The sequence below is a fragment of the Equus przewalskii genome, chromosome 2 (assembly GCF_037783145.1).
Source record: "Equus przewalskii isolate Varuska chromosome 2, EquPr2, whole genome shotgun sequence".
Lineage (NCBI taxonomy): Eukaryota > Metazoa > Chordata > Mammalia > Perissodactyla > Equidae > Equus > Equus przewalskii.
Genome location: NC_091832.1, coordinates 72,937,527 through 72,961,865, shown reverse-complemented (window position 1 = coordinate 72,961,865; position 24,339 = coordinate 72,937,527). Strand labels below are relative to the sequence as shown.

The 24,339-nt window shown below is 33.3% G+C and overlaps 1 protein-coding gene across 4 annotated transcripts in view; it reads right to left on the bottom strand.

The window, feature by feature from the left end:
* Positions 1-24,339, bottom strand: part of FSTL5 (follistatin like 5) — a 718,252-nt gene that overhangs the window by 338,281 nt on the left and 355,632 nt on the right. For all 4 annotated transcript variants that reach the window (XM_008519642.2, XM_008519644.2, XM_008519643.2 and 1 more), the window contains exon 5: positions 1,375-1,571. In XM_008519642.2, the coding sequence (XP_008517864.2) occupies positions 1,375-1,571 (197 nt within the window). The remainder of the gene's footprint in view (positions 1-1,374; positions 1,572-24,339) is intronic.

Below are 24,339 nucleotides of genomic sequence, written 5' to 3'. Positions count from 1 at the left end.
GCATGGCCTGATGAGCGGTGCTAGGTCCACAGCCAGGATCTGAACCGTCGAAACACTGGGCCACCGGAGCGGAATGCAGGAACTTAACCGCTGATCTACAGGGCTGGCCCCCAAAGTTTTATAATTTTACCCTAAAATTCCAGAATTCAATTCCTTAAATATGAGTGCCTGAGACTTAGTAACTATGCAATAAATGTAGGATGAATTAAGGAAGATAATGAAAATGATATATATTTTAATTAAATGAAATAAGAATTATAGTCAATTTGCTTACAAGGTCATTTTGATATGAAGTCTCTAAACTAAGTAAAACTATCCCAAAGCTTAAAAATACTTGCATAGTAAGACCAGTATTCCACAATGTCAGATTTTTAAAATAATTCATAGGATAAATTATAAAAATGAATGGCATGGTGTTATAGATATAGACTATTGACTTCCTTTTGAAAACTATATTAACTGCTAAGCATAGCAGCAAAATCCACCTCAAGGTATGCGATATGGATTATCAAGAAGTCAGCAAAATTCCTCAGTGCTGCTATCATTTTCCTAGTCACTTTGGATTGGCTTCTTCTCTCCATTACTCCCTTAAACCTGTATATATTTTTGGAGAACTCTTATGTCCCTTATTTTGCTTTTCCAGTACTATCCACAACTAGTTTAGCTTCTTAAATCTGGGTACTACAATTTTCTTCATACTAGTCAGTCTCAGTGACACACGCATAAAAATATTTCTATTTGTCCTAAACGGCTCACATAAAGTCCTTTTATTTATTAAAATATTCTCTTTAACAACAAGTTTTTTGCATGTATCATTTAGATGACAATTTTCAAAGAAATGAAGTTTTGTAATGTAGACTGAATATTAAAACCAGATTCAATATAATTGATCCTTGATTATTGAAAAAGTACTCAATATGTCAGTAACTTAATACCATCTTAAATAATTTATTTACATTATGTTATAGATGTACTCAATTGAGGCTCAATAGTGCCCTTGAATACTGGATAAACATGCTTTTATTGACTGATAGAAAATTAAACATTACAAAGGCTCCAGAATGTGTCTGGGGATATCTTATAAATTCTATAAGAGAGAGAACTGGTCATTCCTTTAGATGTTTGAGGTATAGAAACCTGTCAAAAGTAGATATCTTTTTCTAAACTGTAGAATATCATATGAATGCTAATTGAAATTAATATTGCCGATAGAGTAGTCAAATTGTACTATTAAAAATATTGTATGCCCACACTCTCAATAATACAAATGAAATACGGATGAAATTTTATTAATATAGAATAAATTCGCACAAATGTAAATATATTATATATGCTATATTTAAATAAGCTTGTTAATTTAGTCATTAATCATACCTGAGTTAGTTCATTAATATCTACAAGTCCGTTACTGTCGGCATCAAAATATTTGAACATTTGATCCACCAACAACTTCTTCCGAGATAAGTCATCACCGTTAGGGTTTTCATTTTCTTGTGTGATGTATCTTTGATTTTGTAAATCTAAAAGCATGATTTTCATCTTGCTGTATTCAGTGGCCTTGCAGTTATCTCCTGTAACAAAAGAACTAAGTTATTTCAAAGCAATATTATTGAAAAGAAATCATTTATTTTACAAATATCTAGAAACTGGTATCTTATAGATAGCTAACTTTGTACATTATTTTTATGTTTCTACTTTGCATATATTACAACCAGTGCAAGGAAAAATGAATGGGCTATTTTTGTGGTAAGATAGAAAATTTTCATTTGTATCAAATCTAATAATAACATATTTACTGTATGTTTTCTCTTTGCCAAATTCCTTAGTTCTATGAGGGACATAAAAAAATAACATGATAGCTCCAATTGGCTCAGTGTTTAAATATATTATCTTAGTTTTAATTCTCACTATGCATTCTTAAATTGATAGTTTCATAGGTTTTGAACATGAGCTGTAAGGAGATTAAATGACTGGCCCAAGGCAAAGGGTCAGATTGTACTGGATTTTGCACTAATTCATATATATCTGGCTCCAAAATATTACAGCACATTTTTAATTGAAAGCATGTTTTTTATATTTAGACTTGTTTTGAAGAAGTTCATGTATGTGTGTGTATGTGGCATTTTTTCTTAATTCTGTTTTTAACGGCGCTAAGCTCATATTTGTATTCTTCCAAAAGTCTTTACTTATTTTTCTGATATCCCTTTCTCTCTCCTTTTACAGCACTTAGTGTATGACGTGATATATATTTTCAGTTTGTATCTTGAAGTTTTAACTTTGCAAATTTCATTTCCACAACTAAAGTAGAAGCTTACTGAAGTAATAATGTGTTACAGATTTTCAGTATCTCCCATATCATAACCAACACAATACTTACTGGGTATCTCATAGTTAATGAAAATAATTACCTGGCTTAACGTCTTCACAAAAAACTATGAGTGCTTTAATATCCTCATATGGTTATTTTATAAAGGATTTGACTTACAATGGCTCCATGATGATGTCTTTGTAAAAGTGCCTTGAAATGAAATGCATACTACTGATAGCAAATGCGATATAAAATATATTGCAGAAAATACAGTGCACAATGTAATTTACAAATGAAAACGTAATATATTACCTAAAAAGTTTTAAAACATATTTTCAGAAAAAAAACTAATTTTATAATTGTTGTCAATCTTGACAATTAGGCTTTAACAGAATCCATGATTTTAAAAGAAGATTTCTAAAGATTTTTATAGATATGTCTGAGAAGCATGGGGTTGAAAAGCAATATTTGAAGTCTCATTCTCTTTCAAGACAAGACGGAAAACAATCTCTTCGAGAGAGATGAAAGACTATCTTATTCTTCAAAGACAGTGAAATGACTACTGTTTTTCAGCAATTTGTGTTTAGCAATCCTTTCAAGAACTTCTTTTTTACAACAAAATATAAACTTTGTGCTGCAGATTAAGTCAATTTTGCATTATTCTGTTCTCAGTAAAGAATAATAAGAAGAATATGTTTTCATAATAGCAAAGAAATCACTGACAAAAGAGAGCAATAATCAAATCTGGAGGAATAGGTAGCAATTTGGGTGTCTGTGAAGGTGGCACAAAAGGAGCCTTCAAATATACGTGTGCGTGTGTGTGTGCGTGCATCAGAGAGAAATTTGTGATGGAAAAATGGGAAAAAGGATAATAAACCCTTCCAGTAGCCTTTCCTGGGATTTCTGTATTTGACCTTGGATCTTATCTCCTTTCCGTTGTATTGACTGCCAGGGACGGGGTGGAGTTTGGAGAAGCTGACCTGGGACCATAGGCAATAAGATCAGAATGTGGGTGAGAGGCAGATGGGAAATAGGATTTACATGTTGTAAACTAATTTTGAACTAATATCAATTTAAACATAATGTAATATTTAAACATAATATAATAATATTAATTTAAACTAACCTTTAACTAATATTTAAATTTGGGTGAAAGGCATACAGCCTGGGTTGCTGCAGCCTAATTTTGATCTAATGAAGTAATGTGATCATCATAATGCTCTCTATTAATGCTTTCATTCCCCATATTGTAAATTTCTTCTAAAGTCCAGGCATTGGGGCGGTTGCTGGCAATCCAAAGAAAGTAAGATAAACAGTAAAACATGCCCATTGGGTTCCTGAAATTGATGGTAATTAGTGAATTTAAAGGAAAATTTTAGTGAATAAATGGAGCAGAATTTATATTATGATGGGTTAAGTAGTAAAAACAAAGTGAGGATTTGGAAACATTAAACGTTTAATACCCTGTTAAATATTAATGTGAAAGAAAAAGAACTAGTATTGTTAATGAGGAAGAATAGATATTTAGAAATCATGGCCTCACCCAAGAAAACATCATGTAGGAAAGTAAGAAATTTGTTTATTTGCTTATTTTGGTAGGATTCTCTTCTCAAAACTTAATCAACAGGCAGTGTTAGATTGGTGTAACTAAGGAGAAGAAATGTTGTCCTGGATTCACTTCCTGCTCTGGGGTACCAGTAAGAAATTTCCTTTGCTGTCCCTGTTCTAGACACTGAGAACAAGAGAATCAAGTCCCTATTTGGTGGCATCTATACCACCTTCCTTCCCATGAATGCAGGGACACTGGGGCTGTACTGTTTCTTGACTCAGAGTCATTCTAAGAGCAGTTAATATCCATCTGGCCTTGTAGGGCCTGGAAGGATGCAGAATCTCTAACATTCAAATGGCTGCACCTGTGTAGCTACTGAGCCTGTCTAAGTCTCTATGGAACTGATAATAATTACATTGTATTTATCTTGTAGTACAACCATCAGTTTCGAGCATATGACAAGTGCTAAAAATTATAGATGATATCAATTATACATAGTATGATATTTTTCAAAGGCTGTAATTTGTTCTTAAATCTTTGAAATTACATTTTTATCCTTCCCTTCCATCCATCAGTAAAAAGTACCAGTTCTGTTCAACACAAAAATATTCAAATCTAAATATGTAAATAATATTATTTTTCTCTTTTTAGCATTTATAGCTAGAATTTAATTAATCTGATTCTAATATAACTGTAATCTTAGAAATTCAAAAAAATTAAAAATGAATCTATTATTTAATGTCAATTCCATTCATTTATTATAATGCATATTGGAACTGTTTTTTCCTCAAAGTAGTCAATAATTTCTAAAAGAACCCTTTCACATATTTTTAGGAAAAATATTTTGTGTTTATAGCATAAATAATACATCAAAACTTTAGGATATTGATTTAATATGCATATGTGAATCAAATTCAGCATGGAAAACTATTATGTTTATATTATTTTGTAGGTTGTTAAACTGTGTGTATGAAGGAATTAAAATTACCTCAGTTAAAATAGTCTGAACAGAATTAAAACTAACTTTAATCTTTAACTGAAATATGTAGTTAAATGTGAAAAAGATAAGGGTGTATATTGTTTTGTGTTACGTGAACTTTACTTAAATGTTCTTATTAAAAAGTGTATTACAGGGGGCCGGCCCGGTGGCGCAGCGGTTAAGTTCGCACGTTCCGCTTCTCGGCGGCCCGGGGTTCGCTGGTTCAGATCCCGGGTGCGGACATGGCACTGCTTGGCAGCCATGCTGTGGTAGGCGTCCCACGTATAAACTAGAGGAAGATGGGCACGGATGTTAGCTCAGAGCCAGGCTTCCTCAGCAAAAAGAGGAGGACTGGCAGTAGTTAGCTGAGGGCTAATCTTCCTCCAAAAAAAAAAAAAAAGTGTATTACAGTTATACATAATATTAATGTAAACCTGTTGTATTTCAGATACTATTCTAATTCTTGGAATTTACTAAGACAAACATATTTCACAACTTAGTACATTTAAAGAGCCATGATTTTCTCATAGCGACAAGGAATTTTTTAAACAATAGACTTTACTTTTTACAGCAATTTTAGGTTTACAGCAAAATTGAGCATAAAGCACAGATTTCTCATAGACCCTCAGGCCCCCCACATGCCCACAGATTCCTCCACTATGAACATCCCACAATGGTCTACCATGACATATCATCATCACCAAAAGTCCATAGTGTATGTTAGAGTTCATTAAGCACATTAGGGTTCTTGGTATTGTATATTCTTTGAGTTTAGACAAATGTATGATGATGTGTATCCACATGTGTCATACAGAATAGTTTCACTGCCCTAAAGATGCCCCTCTCCCTCCTCCTTAACCCTTGGCAGTGACTGATCTTTTACAGTCTCCATAGTTCTGCCGTTTCCAGAAAGTCATATAGTGGGAATCATACAGTATAAAACCTTCTCAGATTGGCACTTTCACTTAGTAATATGCATTTCAGTTTCCTACTGTTTTTTATGGCCCAATAGCTGATTTCTTTTCAACACTGAATGATGTTCTATTGCCTGGATGTACCACAGTTAACTTATCCATTCACCTACTGAAAGACATCTCGGTTGCTTCCAAGTTTTGGCAGTTATGAATAAATGCGCTATAAATATCCATGTTTGGGTATGTGTGTGGACCTAAGTTCCCAACTCCTTTGGATAAATATCAAGGAGCATAATTGCTGGATTGTATAGTAGGATTATGTTTAGTTTTGTAAGAAACTGCCAAACTGTCTTCCAAAGTGGCTGCAGCATTTTGCATTTCCATCAGAAATGGATGAGAGTTCCTGTTGCTCCATATCCTCGCCCGAACTTGATGTTGTCACTGTTTTGGATTTTTGCCATTCTAGTAGATGTGTAATGTCATTTCATTGTTTTATAAGGAATTTTTAAAGTTAATAAGTGACTATATTCTACTAGAGACACTGGGTCCTTTCCCCTTTCCCCACTGTCTACACATGAACAATGTGATTTGCCTTAACTTAATATCTCCTTCAGCACTGTTGAATAGTTAAAGGAAAATGATTAAAAACACAGTTAATTCAATTGACATGCTTACTGATTAACTTGGGGAATTAATCTTACTGCAAATAAAAGGAAAGTATTGCGAGTTAAATATCCATTCTCCAAACATGTTTTATTTGTGATATAACTTTTGTCAATTATGTGCCACATTATCATTGAAAACTGCCTACAAATCTATACAAGCAGTATTAAAAAAGAGTTTGATTTTCCAGTTTGGCAAATGTGCTTATATATTAGAATTTCAATAAGTGTGCTCTAGTAACCAGGTCACTTTGCTCTCTTAACCCTGAGTGAACATTAATTCAAACGTCTTTGAGGAGCAAGATTAGGCATCCCATTCTCTGTTTCCAGCTACATTCTTCAAAGGTCACAGACTTTGGAGCAAGTGCTCAGCTTGGCTATTACTTACTCTTATTACTTACCACCCTCTCTCATCATTCTTACAAACACTATCACATACTATAAAGTAAAGATGAAGAAAATGCTGACAGGAAATACAACAAAATAAAACAGAGCACAATACAATGGTGACATTTATAATGTAGAATGCCTGGGAAACTGAATGAAAAATGTAAGTTTATCTCACCAGAAGTAAACACAATTTAGAATATTATTGCAATTGGTCAAATATATTATTTTAATTTTTGGTGAATTTAACAGTCTTTTAAATCACTATCTTTATATTAAACACCAAGAAAATATGATATGCTTCATATGAAAAGGCATATCTACTATAGAATATATGAAAGCTAATGCTGTTAAAGAGTTTGTGAATAAAGTTTTTCCTAATTAATCAATTAACCATTGTTTTTTTCCAGCAACCCATCAACAAATATTTTGTCCATGATATGTAAGGTCTTCCATCTTCTTACAATCCTACAATTGCTATTAAAATGTGAGTGCATATTACCTTAAATATTACACTACATAGATCTTATAGTTTTTGTTGTGAGATCCTATATTTTTTAGAGGTGATTAATTTGTATTTATATTACCCCAATGTTACTTCTAGGAATAAAGACATATAAAAGACTTTCTTTAATTTTTAAAGAATTTGACTAAATTCATTTAAGAAGTTAACCAGGTTACAAAAAAGTAAATCTATGACTGCATCAAATATAGTCAAAACTAAGACATGTAACTCCATTAAGAGCAGATCTCATAGTACCCTTGAACACTAAATAATCTTGTCCAATAATTTTGTCACATCACTCAAATATATGGTTTTCAATGAAAATTTTATTGTTTGTATTGGTGTTATAGAAAGTATGCTATTCCTATCTGTGAAGCCATAGGCATGTAATGATTTCTAGTCCAATATTTACATAGCAATTATGGTGTGCTGGCACTGTTCTAAGTATTTTCCAGATAACTCATTTAATCTTTGTAATGACCCTATGAAGTAAGTACAATTAACATATCATATCCTTGAAGACATAGTAAGCCCACTAATTGGCTTGACATTTGACTTTACATGAAAGATTGAGAAACTTCTGACCCTAGAATTGTAAGCCCAGCGCTCAGAAATTAACTCAGAAGTTTCTCATGAGATATATAGAACTCACGAGGTGCATCTATTTGTTTATTGAGAAAATGGAAAAGCTTTCATTGTTCTTTCTTCCATGTTACTCTACAAATTTGTGTGAAATTCTGTCAAGAATTTATAGTCTTCTGAGGATTGCCTGTATGCGTGTAATCTGATATATACACTCAATAATATATCATGTTTTTTCTGTCTTCTTTATTGGGACAGAGAGATCTTTTGGTTGGTAGGATTTTAATCTCCCCAACAATCATTAATGACATAATATTAAGTACACTAAGTACATAATAGTGAATGAAGATGAAGCAGCCATTAAGCATAGTGCCTTGGTCTGGAACAAACCCAGAAATGTACTCCTACGGGAATATAGTACTCTTCCTTAAGCATTGAGTTTAATGCTAAGTTTATATATAGTAGAAGGTTGAGGTTGAGTTAGTTTCTTTATGGAGTTTATCCATGAGCCTGGGTCATTTGGCCATTTTAGTGTTAAAAGTTCCTAGTTATGAGCATAACCATATGTCTTTTTCTGGGCACTGCATATCTTAGTCAAGAGTTCATATACATCTTGCCTCCTAATAACTCAGCTACTTTTTCTGCCATTTGTCACAAAAGTTACAGTAAAAAATAAGATTTATTCTGTGGTTTCTACTTCTATATATATTCTACGTACTCATTCTTTTTTGCCAAGTAAACAAAAGAGATAATAGATATGAATGGACATCAACCTCTGGCTATGTGTTTATCCTATCAAATTTAGCATCAAGAAATATTCTTTCAAAAATAAATCTAATTCTATTCAATTGTAAATATTCAAATACCACCGCATACTAAACATCACAGCAGCAACATTCATAGTGTTGCTGTTGTTTTTTTATAGACACTTTCACGCAGGCTCAATCTTGAAATGGGTTAATATATATAACAATTTATTGCTTGTTGGATTTGGGTAGGAATCTCTTGTATGTGGGTGGGCAATGTAAACTTTATTGGATTTTCTTATCTCAATACAAAGATCATGTATAAATAATTTATCCTAATAGATGTAACCTGCAAAAAGTCACATCCCTGTGGTAGTCTCAACTATGTGTTAATTGTCGTTACTTCTTTTAAGCTCAGCTGACCATTGGGAGACATCGTTCTATGACTTGTATTTGTCTCACGATAGTTCATATTTTGATTGGTTATAGCATAGATGCTAGATTAAGTACTGTTCCAAAACCAACAAAATAAACACAAATCATTCTACCAATTTGTGTCCCTCTGTAGAAGAGGATTATTCAGTGTTCTCAAGTGAGTCCTGGTTCTAGAAATTAAATAGTTAAATGGTCAAGAGAAGACTTCTTCAACTAGACATGTGTCTGCCATTCTTTACTATATGACAGTTCTTTAGAATATTTCCAAAGTGGACCCCTATTTTGGTCTGAAATTTTAATAACTCATACATAAAGACTATATATTAAGAACATTTTGTTAAATATAACCTAGATGCTATGTCCATTGTTTTGTGTTCTGGAAGATTATAAACGCTAATTGTTGGATTGTAATTAGTCTTGGGTGGTGAACATGATGTAATCCACACAGAATTCAAAATATATTATGATGTACACCTGAAAGTTATGTAATATTATAATCCAATGTTACTGCAATAAAAAAAAGAAAGTAAAGTGTATTTGAGGCGGAAAAAAATGCTAATTGTTCAATTCCTCAGCGTCACATATTACCATAGAAATATAACACTATTTGACGTTTTATTTCATTCACACATAGTTAGTCACACAAGATAAGTAATAAATATCTATTTGCTCATATACTTTATTATGGGTATGCATCATGTTTTAACAATAGCTCATCATGGCCTTGGCCAAAGATATTTGGGAAATAGAAAAGGGATATCAATAAGAGGAGATGGAGCAATTAATACTGAAAGTTTTCTACATTAAGTGTAGACTGTGCATGCCATCAGTAGAAATTGGGCTTATATGACAGTGAGCAAATAAATATAGAGGAAACGGTAAATTGACTTTTTTTTTTTTTTTTTTTTTGCTGAGGAAGATTCACCCTGAGCTAACATCTGTCACCAACCTTCCTCTATTTTGTATGTGAACTGCCATCACAGCATGGCCACTGATAGATGAGTGGTGTAGGTCCACGCCTGGAACTGAACCCAGGCTGTCAAAGCAAAGCATGAGGAACTTAACCACTAGTCCACCAGGGCTGGCCCAAATCAATTTTTAAAAGAGGCGAATTTTAGGTAATTGTGGGATATCCTAGTAAAGCCTCAATGAGGGAAACGTAACATAGTTATAGTCCAGAGTCTCTATAATTCAGAAGAAAGGAAGGCTTTGATGAATTGGACTTGTGAGTCATTGGCAGTCAAAGTATGATTGATAAAGGAGATCATTTGTAAAGAGTGAAGATGGTAGTGGTTAAACCATGACCACATACATTTTTAAGGAGTGTTAAGATACAGACTTCTTAAAAAGAGACTGCTAAAGCATTGATTAGTTCAGTGGAAGAAGACATGAAGACAGTTTCATCACACATCTTTATGTGCTAAAGTCCATTTCTTGAAAGGGGGAAAACATCGACTAACTGCTGTAAATTAGATGGATGATAATGAGGAAAAAGAAATGTTGCCTTTCTCTGAAATGCAAAAGTCTTCTGTGAAATCCTGCTGGCATTTTGATTTTCACCATACGCAAGGATGTGTGTATGTGTGGGTACATAAAACAAAAACTGTGGTTATGTTAATATGAGTAATAACAGTGCATGTAGACAGATATTCCTTTGATATGGTATTGACTTATGTTCAAAAAAAGCCTATGGGTTGCCTTATCAAAGAGAAGTTCAAGATAACTTTATATAATGAAAAGTTGTTTTTCCATTAAACTGACTTTTATCAAGTTGTTGCTACAACCTAAAGGCTTATGAGTTTGAATGTGTTTACGTAAGAAAACTATTCATTAAAATGTGTGAAATTTCTAAAGTCAATAGAGAGATGTAAAATTCCTAATTTTCACCTTATGAATAAATATCAGAAGAGAATTACTTAAGTAGTTGTCCTTTTCATGTATGTTTTCAGATGAATATGAATTACAAACTCCTTGCTTTCAAAGCCATTCATTTTTACAAGTGATTTGAAGAAGTTTTTAATAAATATATTTTAAAGTAATGCCTGTCTTTCTGGTTTCTGAAGAAAACCAAGATTTTGCCTTTATATACACTCCAAAATTTTCATTTGTTTAATTTCTTGATTTAGTTACCTTTTATGAGCAGTGGAAACAAAAAACACCCCTCTCTTTGAAGATAACATATATTAATATCCATATGCCTATATTTTTATATGCTCATATATGTATACACTAATGCAAAAATATACAATGGTTTAGTATTATTTTATTTTCTTCAATTAAATTTAATTCTTCTTGGCTCCATGATTAAAATAATGACAGTAGCTTACATAATTTATATCTAAAGATTTTCACTTTGTGCAATTCAAATGTCATTTAGGCCACATACTGATTTCTAGTATTGTTTGGCAAATGTTTGGAATAAGCAATGAAATTATTGTGTCTCCAATGGAAAATTATTCATTATTTACAACATGACTTTCTGGGTTATCTGACTTTAGATTTTTATTGCCTTTGAGGTATTTTACTACCCTGTAAATTGCAGATAACTGATAGCAATGAAAAATAATTCTCGTCTATGGACTTGCAAATGAATTCTGACTGGAAGAGATTCAAATGATTTCTCTCCTCCATTTTGTGGAAAAAGCCAGGTTCACAACTACTTATAAATTCATTTCCACAGTTGTTTACTCCATATAAATGTGTGGCTCTTTGACTTCTTTGAACTGGTTATAACGTATGCCTAGTTGCCACATAAATAATGAGTAGGATAAATAGTTAACGTGTTAATTTTATATCTATATGAGAGTTATGATTTTGCCTTTTAAGAAAATTATCCTTTATCACTCCAAATATATGATTCCTTTTTCTTAGAAGAAAGAAAGGCCTAATATAACCTCAAAATTCTTATGTTTGTCTCAGATATAAGCGATCTATACCACTTCTGATACATAAGTGAATATAGACAGGTGAATTTGAATATACCTCCAGTAAGTCAAACAAAGAATGTAACAAGAGAAGATATTGTAAATAGCAAAATTATAGAGCACTTTCAGTTTTAATTTTTCCCTTCTTTATTACTACACAACATAAGCTTTAAAAAGGTAAAACTCAATAGCTGAATTAACTCTTCACCTTTCTAAAGCAAATATCCTATATTTATACTTCCAGTTTACTTTACATAGTCATTTTATTGTTTTAATCATGAAACATCCTTTCAAGGAGAAAATATTATCACTTCTTTATCATGGTCTTATGAAATAATAAAATGGAGGTTTTTACAAGGTCATATGGTAAACAAAAATATAAATATCTATTTCCTGTAGATGCAAAATTTTGATCGGTTGCATTCAAAAGAATTTTCAAATTGCTGCACACTTCTAACAGGATCCTTTAGACTTTACTGCACCATGTCGTGAATTAAGAAATGTGCTCACCTGAGTGGATACAACTCTGAATACAAAGCCTTGCAAGCACGTATTGTCTTTGTGGAAAGAAGAAAGCACTTGCTGGTGAACACATCCCACTGCAGGGGGCTTGTCTTGAAAAGCGAGGTGCAGGCTGGATTTCAGCTCTACTTACTGCATGGGCCGAGGGACTTCGTGGGGTGTACAGCTGATGGCAACCTTGCCTTTATTGCTTTGTACTGGGCATCATTTTGGTATTTTAGTTTGAGTAAGCTTTCTATTATGAATTCTAACAAAGACCCTTTCCATGAGCAAGCATCGAATTTTCTACACCATCATATGCATTACTTTGTCATAATATTTAATATCTAATGTAAAGAGATCAGCCAATATTATTTAAAAGAGTGATAAAAGTACCGTGAAATACTGCTTTTTAATAGCTATTTCATTAAAGAAAACATATCTGATAGACAAGAAAACCAAAGACACTGTTAACAGGAAATGTCATTATTTCATCAATAACTTTCCTAGTAAAGAAGGTGATCTTTTCATATTTCAAATTTTTCTCACCCACAGCATACATTTTGTACTAACATTCATGAGACACTACACCAGATGCACTGATTGATTCCTGTCCTTACCTGGTCATGGCACCCTAAAGAATAGACAGGATTTTGGCTGGACCCCAATACTTGAGGCAGGACCAGGTCCTAGCACAGATCTATCTTTTTGGAATTCTGCCAGGTTTAGAGACAAAATAGAAAGCTATGTGACACATGATCTGAATTTCTGTTTTATTTTAATGACCCTTTAAATCATCTTTAAATGGTCTTTCCCAGACTTAGTCTCAGGGAAACAAAGTAAATTTTGACATTCAATTTGTGGAAAGATGGGAGTTATTTTAGAAGTCTAAGGAAGTATAGCTTTCTAAATAGTCCAAGGACAATAGAAAAATTGTATCATAGAAGGAAAAAACATAAAAACAGGAGGAAGGAAAAAAGACAGGGTGATAGAAAGAAAAGAAAGAGAAAAGATCATTTCACACTGAAGAATAGACTTATTTCCCAAATAACTTATTTTTCTTCCTGTATTTACTACAAGGAATTGTCAAAACCAAGTTGAGAGAATTAGTAATCTCAAGTTATCTTAAGAAATAGATTTTTAGAAATCAATCTATAGCAGGTTTGGACAAACTTCTTTTGTAAAGGGTCAGAGAATAAATATTTTAGGCTTTGTGGATCATATTGTCTTTGCCACCACTACTCTTCCTCCCTGTTGTAGGGCAAAAGCAGAGATAGGCGGTACAAATGATCATGGCTGTGTTCCAATACAATTTTACTTAAAAAAGCAGACTGTGGGCCATAGTTTGCTGACCCCTGGTCTATAGAATGGTGTAGCATAGAGAGATAGCTATAAAACTCATTAACATTATTCCTAGGTTTTTGTTTTTTGGCTCTTTTCTTAAAATTTAAGTATTAGAGAAAAACATGTAGATATAGATCTCTTCAATGCTGGATTCAAAAGTAGTATTTTTTGTTATTTCTATTTAAAAGATCCTTTAACGTGTGCCATAGAAATGCATCCAATAAGGGGTGAGAAATTAATATTTCATGTGAATTCGAGGGATAGTGTGAGAATGAAGGAGGGCTGCTATATCACATACATTCCAGGGAAGTCACTAATTTTTCTCAACTGTCACGAAAGAGTGGACTAGAGCTTTTACTTTTATTGAAGTAACTTCTCGGTTAAAAGGGGTTCTTTTAGGTGAAAGCATTTTGTTAAATATAATCAGGATAAATTTTATATTATATTAGTTTGTGAACATAAGAAAGATCTGTCTTTTACCTTTGGACGATGGTCAAGAAAGCGCTACAAACGTAATTCACTCCTCAAAGCATATTGCTGGCACAGCCTGAAATTGCTTTTAAGTTGTACTGAATGAGAAAGTAGGACTCAGAAGCAGTAGTTCCTACCATATGTTTCGCATTATAGTCACCTGAAGAACATTAAAACAATTGATGCCTGGGCCTCATTTGCAGAGATTCTGATTTAATTGATCTGTGGCGGGATCTGGGCATCAGTATTTTTTAAAAGCACTCAAGATGATTCACCTGTGCAACCAAGGTGGCGTACCACTGTTTCAGAGTTTAAATAAAGTTGATTAAGATCATATCCCTATAAGGGGAAAATCTGAGACCCGACCTTAGTTCAGAGGTTATATCTAGACTATGACCTCCTAGTTGCTTCTTTGCTCGCACAGGTCTAGCACATTAGGCAACAGAAAAATGCCTTGAGCGTTCAGGGCTGGTTCTGATCTGTGTGTATTGCAGTAATTGTAAATCTGAGTTAAATTAGTGAAGATGAACAAAAATATGCTTTTATCAATGAAGTGCATTCTATATTTCATCTACTTTTAATGTCCAGCTTAGGGGCAACCTAGGCAGTGTCCCCAGTCCTTTGGGCTCAGAAATATAGAGGCCTTCTCTGGGACCTATGTTTGGTTCTCACTTTAAACATCCATAGTGCTTTATCTGAATCACATTTATTCTCTCTCTCTCATTTTGCCTTTTATTATTTTAAACATGTCTTTGTTTCCCTTTTCTGAACTATGAAGTGCTAATGGTAAGGATCATTTGTGATTCATTTTTATATCATCCACAGGTTCTCCTATTGGGTTTTATAGATAACAAAATCTTAATAAATTGTCATAAAATAAATACTAATATAAAAAGGTAACACTTTTTCTATTCTACCGCTGCATGCATCATTTAGATTTTATTATCATAATCTGGTAAACTTAGTGACCAGCTTATTGAAGAAACCATATCTACAACTCTATCTATTTACACACACACACACACACATATTTTTATTGCTTAGCTCAGTGCCAGCTACTATTTGCTTACTAAATATTTATTGAATACCTTAATATCTACTTTCAAAAGACACAGAGTAGAAATGGCTAAAAGAGTGCAGTAAATGAGCATTTCAGTTATTACTAGAGTTGCCAGATTTAGAACATAAAAATGCAGGACAGCCAGTTAAATAGGACTTGAAGATAAATAATGAATAAATTTTTGGTACATATATTCACAAATATTGCATTGTATTTTATCTGGCAATCTTAGTTACTAAAAAAAGTGGTACTACATTTTAAAGTGGTACTACATTTTGTATATATGAAAGAAGTAAGCAATTTGAAATCCAGAAAGAAACACCAAGAAAAAGAGAGGCACCACCAAGGTGAGCACTGCCTGAGGGAAGAGCCAGGAAGATCCCCATTCTCTCCAGAATGTGCTGGATGACGTGCAATGGGGTTCCCTGTCCAGCCATTGGACCAGTTTCTTCTTTGTGATGTAATCCCTCTCTGAAAACCTACACACGTGTAGCAAAAATACAAAATCAATAAATGTTGATGTACGTATGCGTGTGTGTGCTCATTTTTTTTTAAATCAGGGAATAATTCTGTCTTATAGTTCTTTTTTTGAGGAATTATTTAAAAATGTGTAGCCCTCTTTCTTATTTTACCACTGAAGCCAGGCTATATTCTGTTTATATTTATTTACTCAATTTTCCTTTTTTTTGTTGTTTTTTACTAAACCATGCTTTAACTTAATGCTAATTCTGGATGCAAAACTCTTTGAACAAAACTAAAATATTTAGGACCAATAGTTTTCGTGTAGGAATCCACAAAGTCATCTCATTTATTGAGGTTTATTTCACATTTGGAGCTTCACAGTATCACATTAAAATAATTTTGAAAGATACCAAGATAAGTGTATTGAGAAAGTCTGAGTTTTTTATGAGGCAGTGTGTTATTTCTAATCTTGAAGAGATGTGATGGTTTTGAGAAACTAATATATTTCCGTTTTAATGCTAACTTAATTTGATCTTTGATAAAGTTTATTTTAACCAAAGGATCTCATAGAGAAAATGAATAATTTATCAGTAGATTGCATTGATATTGTAGATCTCTTTCTGAGATGGTAGGAAAGAGGAGTAGTACAACAATGACATATTTTTATTTAAATAAGAACATAAGAATTTCAAATATCTGTGGCTGTAGTCAACAGGATACATTTTCAAAGGTTTTGTGTGAGACGCTTGAAAACTCTAAAATGAGATATCGTATAAATAATTTGTTTGGGATTTCCATTTCAGGTTCCTATATTTTCTCTTGAAAACTGAGTTAGAGCTGATGCCCAAGGGATGTTTTGTCTTCGTTGTCCCATGCGTGGCCTGAATGGCTTTGCTTAGGTGTTGTGTTGTGCATCTCTTCCACCTGAGTCTGTATTCCAAAGAAAAGGCAAGATAGCCTCAGCAAGCATTTACTTCTGAAATTTCAAAAATAGAAACAAGAAAATTCTTTGCATTTAGCAACGAGTAAAGTATGGAATGAAATTTTATATACTTCTATCAAAATGAAAAATATGTTTTCAAAATCCCTTTTTAAGATGAAATTGAAAGCTTCGCCTCATGGTCACTGCTTGATCAGCACAAACTCTGGTTTTTAAAGATTTTTTTTTTTTCCTTTTTCTCCTCAAAGCCCACCCGGTTCATAGTTGTATATATTCTTTAGTTGTGGGTCCTTCTAGTTGTGGGATGTGGGATGTCTCCTCAGCATGGCCTGACCAACGGTGCCATGTCAGTGCCCAGGATCCAAACTGGCAAAACCCTGGGCTGCCGCAGCGGAGCGCACTACTTAACCACTCGGCCACAGGGCTGGCCCCCAAACTCTTGTTTTTAAAACAGAAATGTGAAATTATTTTATTGAAGAATGGCATTAATTCCAAGGTTTCTTATGAAGTCATTTCAATACGTGACTATAGTTTGAGGTCAAATGTTATGGAATGCATATATAATTTGGGGGATATGATGTAGGATGAAAAGACGTGATAAAGATACTGCTATCAAATGAATTATGTTATCTTAATCTTATATAAATGGATTTAAAAAATATAACATTCTCTTTCTTTTAATTGGTGAGATTAGTCTATTTATATTTATTATTGATATGGTCTGAATGTTTGTGTGCCCCCCCCAAAATTCATATGTTGAAATGATAATGCCCAATGTGGTGGTATTAGGAGTTTGGACCTTTGAGAGATGGACAAATAGAATCAGTGATCTTACAAAAGAGAGCCCACAGAGATCCTAACCCCTTCTGCCACGTGAGGACACAGTGAAAAGACAGCTATGTATGAACTAAGAAGCCCTCACCAAACACTGAATCTGCCAGTGCTATGATCTTGAACTTTCCAGCTTCCAGAACGATAAGAAATAAATGTTTGTTGTTTATAAGCCACTCAGTCTGTGGTATTTTGCTGTAGCAGACTGAATGGACTAAGACAATTATGATGATTGATATCTTTAGACTTGTTTCTATAACTGTCTTTGTGCTCACTATTTTCTTGTTCTTGCACGTTTTCTTTTTGGATAAATCATCTTTGTTTTGTTTTTATTTCATCATTTATCTGTTAGCGATTTAGAATTTATATGCTCTATTTTTTTCTTATTTTAGTGCTTGCTGAGGGTATTTTATCATACATGTTTATTATAGAAATATCTTTTATTCTTTTCTGCATCTTTGAGAAATTTCTTTAAAATTTCTTTCATTAATTGCCCAACTCTTTCATAGGATTGTTATTTTACTCTCATTTTATTGGAGTCTTAAAGAGGTGACGAGACAATTGTTTAATCTCAGTTGGCTTTCTTCCATCCTGCCTTCTTAAAATCTATTGTATTTTTCTATCCATACTTCTGGTAGTAAGAACTCAGGATTATCTTTATTATTCATCTTGTTCTAGCATTAATTTCCTAACTGCCTTTGAACTCTCTTTGCTTTCAATCTTGCTAACTTCAACCTAATTATTGTCAAAGTAAACCATAAATTAATATTTTCAGGTATTTTTTCTGCTTTAAGCCTTAAATGGCTCAGCATTCCTTTCCATATTAAGTCCAAACAGAAACGTGTGACGCAGGCCTGCTTTTCGTCAACCCACTAACTCTTCACTTTTAGTGTAGTTATTCTTGATACTTTGAAGTTTCGGAGAGCTGAATCCTTATTAGCTGTTCTTTTAGCAATGATTTTGTAGTATCTATTCAGCAGGGTCACGGTGCAAAAAGCTTATTGAAGATGCATAGTAAGCATTGTTTCATTCAAATTATTTAAATGTCTATACATATAATAAAATTATTATAAATTGGGTACTATAACATTCTTGGAATTGCTTAATGATTTTCATTACAGCACTTAATTTTCCCAGAATAGTTTGTTTATGTTAATTTGGTTTTAATCAGGTAAAACTTGACTCTTTACCACGCTGGAACTATTAGCTATTCTTATATGAAAATAACAAGTCATCTTCAAAACTAGGAATTGAAATAAATATTTGGCCAAACAATTGATCTATTCTGATGATTATATTTCAATTATGAAGTATGTGAAACACTATTAGAATATACGGATTTTAAAACAAAAAGTAGATTCTCTATGTTGTTTTATAAGTACTGTTTATGAAAGAATTTCAAATAGATTTTTTAATGGATGCAATACTATCAATAATAAGAAATTACTTTTCTCCTAAGTAGCAAAGTCTATTTCTTGGTCCATTAATACGGTATTTTGAAGGTTTTTCTATTGGAAATATTTCAATTATAAAGCTTTCAGGAATATTATAGTTGAATTAAAAAATATAAAAGCAGTGCAAAATGTGTTATGCTGAGATTTGAATTCCATTTTGACCCTTAATGGTTATGTCCATCATATCTTATCAATTAATAAACCCCTCCAGCAAAATATTTTACATTATGTAAAGCATAATGCCATCATCAAAGTAAAAGGTAAATCTCATAGATCCCTCGCTGTTTATGTCTCTAAGTGCCTTACATATATTATTCTATATGATACTAAAACTACCTAATGGGATAGATGCTATTATTGTTTCCATATTTTAGGTCAGGAAACCGTGGCACACTGAGGTTAGGGAATTTAATCATGGTGAGAGATTTAAGAAAAGATAGGGCTGGCGTTTGAATTTCAGGTAATTTGGCTAAGAGTCTGTGCTATTTTACAGCCTGCCAAGTGATAGTGGTCAACATTAGACAATTGTAACTAACAAACTCAATTACAGCCTCCTGTTCCACAAACACTTCCCCTAGTCTGTGAAATATAGAAACATATCCAAAAAGAAGAGAGAAGAAATAAACAGTTTTATAACCAAAATTTTATCAACTCCTATCTAATATAGATATTTTGCTAGTTAGGATTTTGCTAAGGGTTGAAAATAAGAATGTTCATAATAACAGAAAAAAAGTACCTAGCATTCCCAGGAATATAGTGATTGAAAGCATTTAAAAAATGTACTAGGGGCTGGCCCCATGGTATAGTGGTTAAGTTTGGTGTGCTCTGCTTTGGTGACCCAGGTTCTAGGGTTCATATCCCAGGCACAGACCCACATCCCCCATCAGCCATGCTGTGGCAGTGACCCACATACAAAATAGAGGAAGATTGGTACAGATGTTAGCTCATGGTGAATCTTCCTCAAGCAAAAAGAGGAAGATTGGCAACAGATATTAGCTCAAGGCAAATATTCCTCAACAACAAAAAGATAAAAAAAAATAAAAATAGCTTTAAAAAAACTAGATTAGTGTATATCAGTGGTCTCATATTGTAGTCCAAATACAAAGTCTCAGCACCAATTGATACATAATGAATCAGAACTCTGGGTGTGTGGCCCAAAAATCTGAGTTCTAACAAGCTCTTCAGGTGATTCATATGAAGGTTCAAGATCGACAAACACGGGATTACAATCACAACAATATAATCCAGTGATAGGGTCCATTTGGAAATATAAAGAACACAAAGTTTAAGTACTTTAGAGATGAACCAAGCCTAATTTTTAGCATGGCCTACATGCCAAATGCAGTAGTGTTTTAATAATCTGAGTTAATAAAGAAAAAATATCAAAAAGATTTGAACTCCTAAACTGTGCAAAATGGAAAGAAAAGTGGAAACTGCAGGACACGGGATGGGGGTAGGATTTAGATAGACCAGAAACCTGAGGGAAATTACAACGGGCTGTGAAGTCATTACAGTAAACTCTAACGAAAGTTCAAAAGGTAAACCTTAGATTAGGTTGGATATTGAGACCATATATTATTCAATGACTCTTCTCAATTGCCAAAAGGTAAGGTGCCTACGTTAAGAACCTAACTCCAATACATGCTAGTGGTGAACGTGTGAGTGAATCACTGGTTCTTTCTATGCCTTTGTGTTTTTGTTTAGTACGGTGATATCAAAACCTAACTCATGAATTTTCAAAATGATTAAATTATATGTGAACAGCTCACTGCAGTTAATGGCACATAACTAACCCCTTTCCCAAATGTTACATTCTCCTTTAATGTAAACAGAAAACATCCCCATAGTGATGAATGAGCTATGAGAGATCAAATAAAAGTATTCATACTCTACTTACAAATATTTGGGGTTAAATATTAGTGATATTAATTCAATTTAAAAATATTCTTTTATAATATTCTGAGATTTGCAAAGGCAAAATACATGAAAAAAATAAAAGTTTTTTTATCTGAACTATTTTGATAGTAGAAGCAAAGAGATGTTTGATTCAAATTGTTTTACCAGTTTTACTATCTATCCCCATTCTTCACGTGACGTCCTGTTCACATCGTCTATATTTTAGTACAATGTACAACTTGCCTGAGTCCAAAATGGAAATGGGGAAGCATGACCTAATATATACATGAATAACAACAACCAATTATAATTGAATGTTCACCATGTTATAGGATCCAAAGCTGAGTATTAACACGTTTAATCCCTGCAACTATATTATGAGATAACTAGCATGTCTTTTCCACGGATGGGTAAACTATGGCAATAGAATGTTAAGTAAGTCTCCAAAAGAGATATAGTCAGTGAATACTGGAGCTAGGTTATAAAATCAGGCAGTTAAACTCCAGAGTCTGTGTATTTAACCACTGTGCCATGATTCAAGCCACTTGAAATAAGGATGTTTACAAAGTAATATTGATTCGTAGCCATAATAGCAATTCAAATATTGACATAACATTCAGGACATCTGTTCAAATTTAGATTACCATATCATACACATGTAGAACAGAATGCTGTAGACGGGCTAAGATTAGACTTGGCTAACTGATTATTGAAATAGTGATGTCTCATCTTAAAGCGCTAATTATGCATTTTATTTTTATCACTGAGATAAAAATCTCCTTCCTATCTCCATCCCGACTGGTTCTAAGCAGAATTTTGAGATGTAATCTCTGAGGATTTGAAAAAGTTTACCTGTTATTTTTAAGTAAATGGTCCAAGAGAAAAACCTTATGTTACAAATCTTGCCTCTAATGATTAATTTCATTTAATGGGATAAATATAGTAAATATCACACAACACTAGCCCAAGACAGAGAGAAGCACCTATTAAGAGAAGAGGCTGAGAGGCACATTTCCATATGAAACTCATTTCCTCCTTCACAGTAAAAGAACCAGAGCAATGGTCGCTGTCAGCAGGTTTCCCCACGTGGCCTGGCCAATTTTCACCTTTCAATATTTACGTCAAAGGACATTTCAGAGCCCTCATGTGGACTAAATTTAAACTTTAAAAATATCTTTGAAGAAGGAAAATCTTCCTGAAGCTGGCAGATGGAAATGAATATACAAAGACCATCTTTTTTTTTCTCAATTGAGACGAAATTACCCTGATTTCTTTACGTCTTAAGTAATGCTAACTTTTAAGTGGATTTTTTTGGGGATAAAACTTTGGTAAATTAGCACTTCTAAGTGGCTGAAATAGTAATTGGAAATTTAAGAAGTTCATTTTTGTTAAGCTTCATATTTTAATGCAGAAAATTCCACAAAAATATTAGTTGAAAAAATGTGAACAATAGACTGCATAAGCATGACTATAGTTAGTTATTCTTCAGGGAGTATAAATATATTTAATATAGGGGCCGGTCGGTGGCGCAGCAGTTAAGTGCGTACGTTCTGCTTCTTGGTGGCCCGGGGTTCGCCGGTTCAGATCCCAGTGCAGACATGGCACCATTTGGCAAAAGCCATGCTGTGGTAGGCGTCCCACATATAAAGTAGAGGAAGATGGGCACGATGTTAGCTCAGGGCCGGTCTTCCTCAGCCAAAAGGGGAGGATTGGCAGCAGTTAGCTCAGGGCTAATCTTCCTAAAAAGAAATGTATATATATATTTAATATAAAACTATTATATTTAATTCTCAGAAGAGCCCAAGCAATCCCTGATAAAATAACAGAATCGGTGACTATTATGAAATATAGTTTGATCATATTTTTAAGTAGTTGATAAGTTTGTCATAGTCTGTGTGAATACATTAATTTTAATTTCTTTAGATAGGAGTTTGGAAATGCTGAGAACCATTAGAAAATAATAATAAATGACAGTAGATATGTTTCATTAAGCAGCTTCAGGGATTGGCATTAGGTGATGAAAAGTGCTATACTTGTCACATTATGGAGATGGAAAATAAATAAAGCAGCATTTTTACAGTTTAAAAAAAAAAAACTTCAGTAAAAATCTTAGTGTTTAGATTTTGGTGGTTCATGCATTTTTTTTGTAGAGGAGGAGTGTTTCTAGGAAGACAAGAGTGATTCACAAACTATTTCTTGTATGAACTGTATTATTCTTTCTTCTTAATCTTTTCATGGCTAGCATGCAGCATAATTGGCAAGTAGTAAGAGTACCATTTGGGTTTACATATTCACTCAATGCACATTGACCTTGTAAGGAAATGAATGGGGCCAGTCTTTCTCAGCTTTATCATTTCCTGGGGTCTGTGGTTTACTTTAGAGGAAGACCTCCTCAGAGAAATACGAGAATCATTTCTGCAATATCAAGAGATCCTTCTGTTTTATCACTCTGTGTTCCTAATGGGAAAGCAAAATCCTCTCATCCTCCCAGACATTCTAGGTCTCAGATCTAAAATCTCTTATCCAGCCCAGTATTCAATTTTAAACATACTGTAATCAGAATTTTCAACATGACTGGTACATTCTTGTGAAACCATAGTCAAATATATCATCTTATTACTGTTATATGTAAATATTTATAAGTATCTTACCTAGCTAATATGGCATGTATAAAAATAATAATAATACAAGGCTTTTGAGGAGAATGCCTCCACATAGCAGGCATTCCATCAAGTTTCTTGAACACCTGATGAGCTGTGATTGAAATGTATGAACAACAGATTAAAAAGAGACTCCTGTTGTGCCTCTAGTCCTAATGCACTTTCTTCTCCCCAGTAAATAAACTGCAGGATATGGCATTCTTTGAAGATGGCTTTCTCCTTGCTTCCACAGTGTTCAAAGATAGAATCTTACTTTATGATAATACTCAATCTACGACAGTGGAAGAAAATCATGTGGTCATGGAAAGATCTCATATCTGTGTATACTTTTAAAAATATTTGGATAGTGTGCTATTCTTTACATATAAAGAAGACTATTTTGGTCAACCTTTAGTCTTTTCTTGATTAAGAAAATAATGCATTCTTCAGATTCTTCCTTCACATGTACTTGAAGATGCAAACACGTCATACCTATGTTGCTTCAGGTATGTGGCTAAAATAGGTGAAGTCTGTGGTCACGAAATGGAAGATTAACTGTCCCCTATGAGAGTTAGTTCTAGGACATTGATTATACTCACTCCAGATTAAGCATTTCTAAAATCAGCCAGTATAAAGAAGCTCTGTGTGTGTACGTGTTTGTGTCTAGGTAATATTTCCTGAATCTAATACAGTGAGCCCATTCATAATTTTCCAAACCAGAGGACTCTGGCAAATGATGGGGCAGGCAAT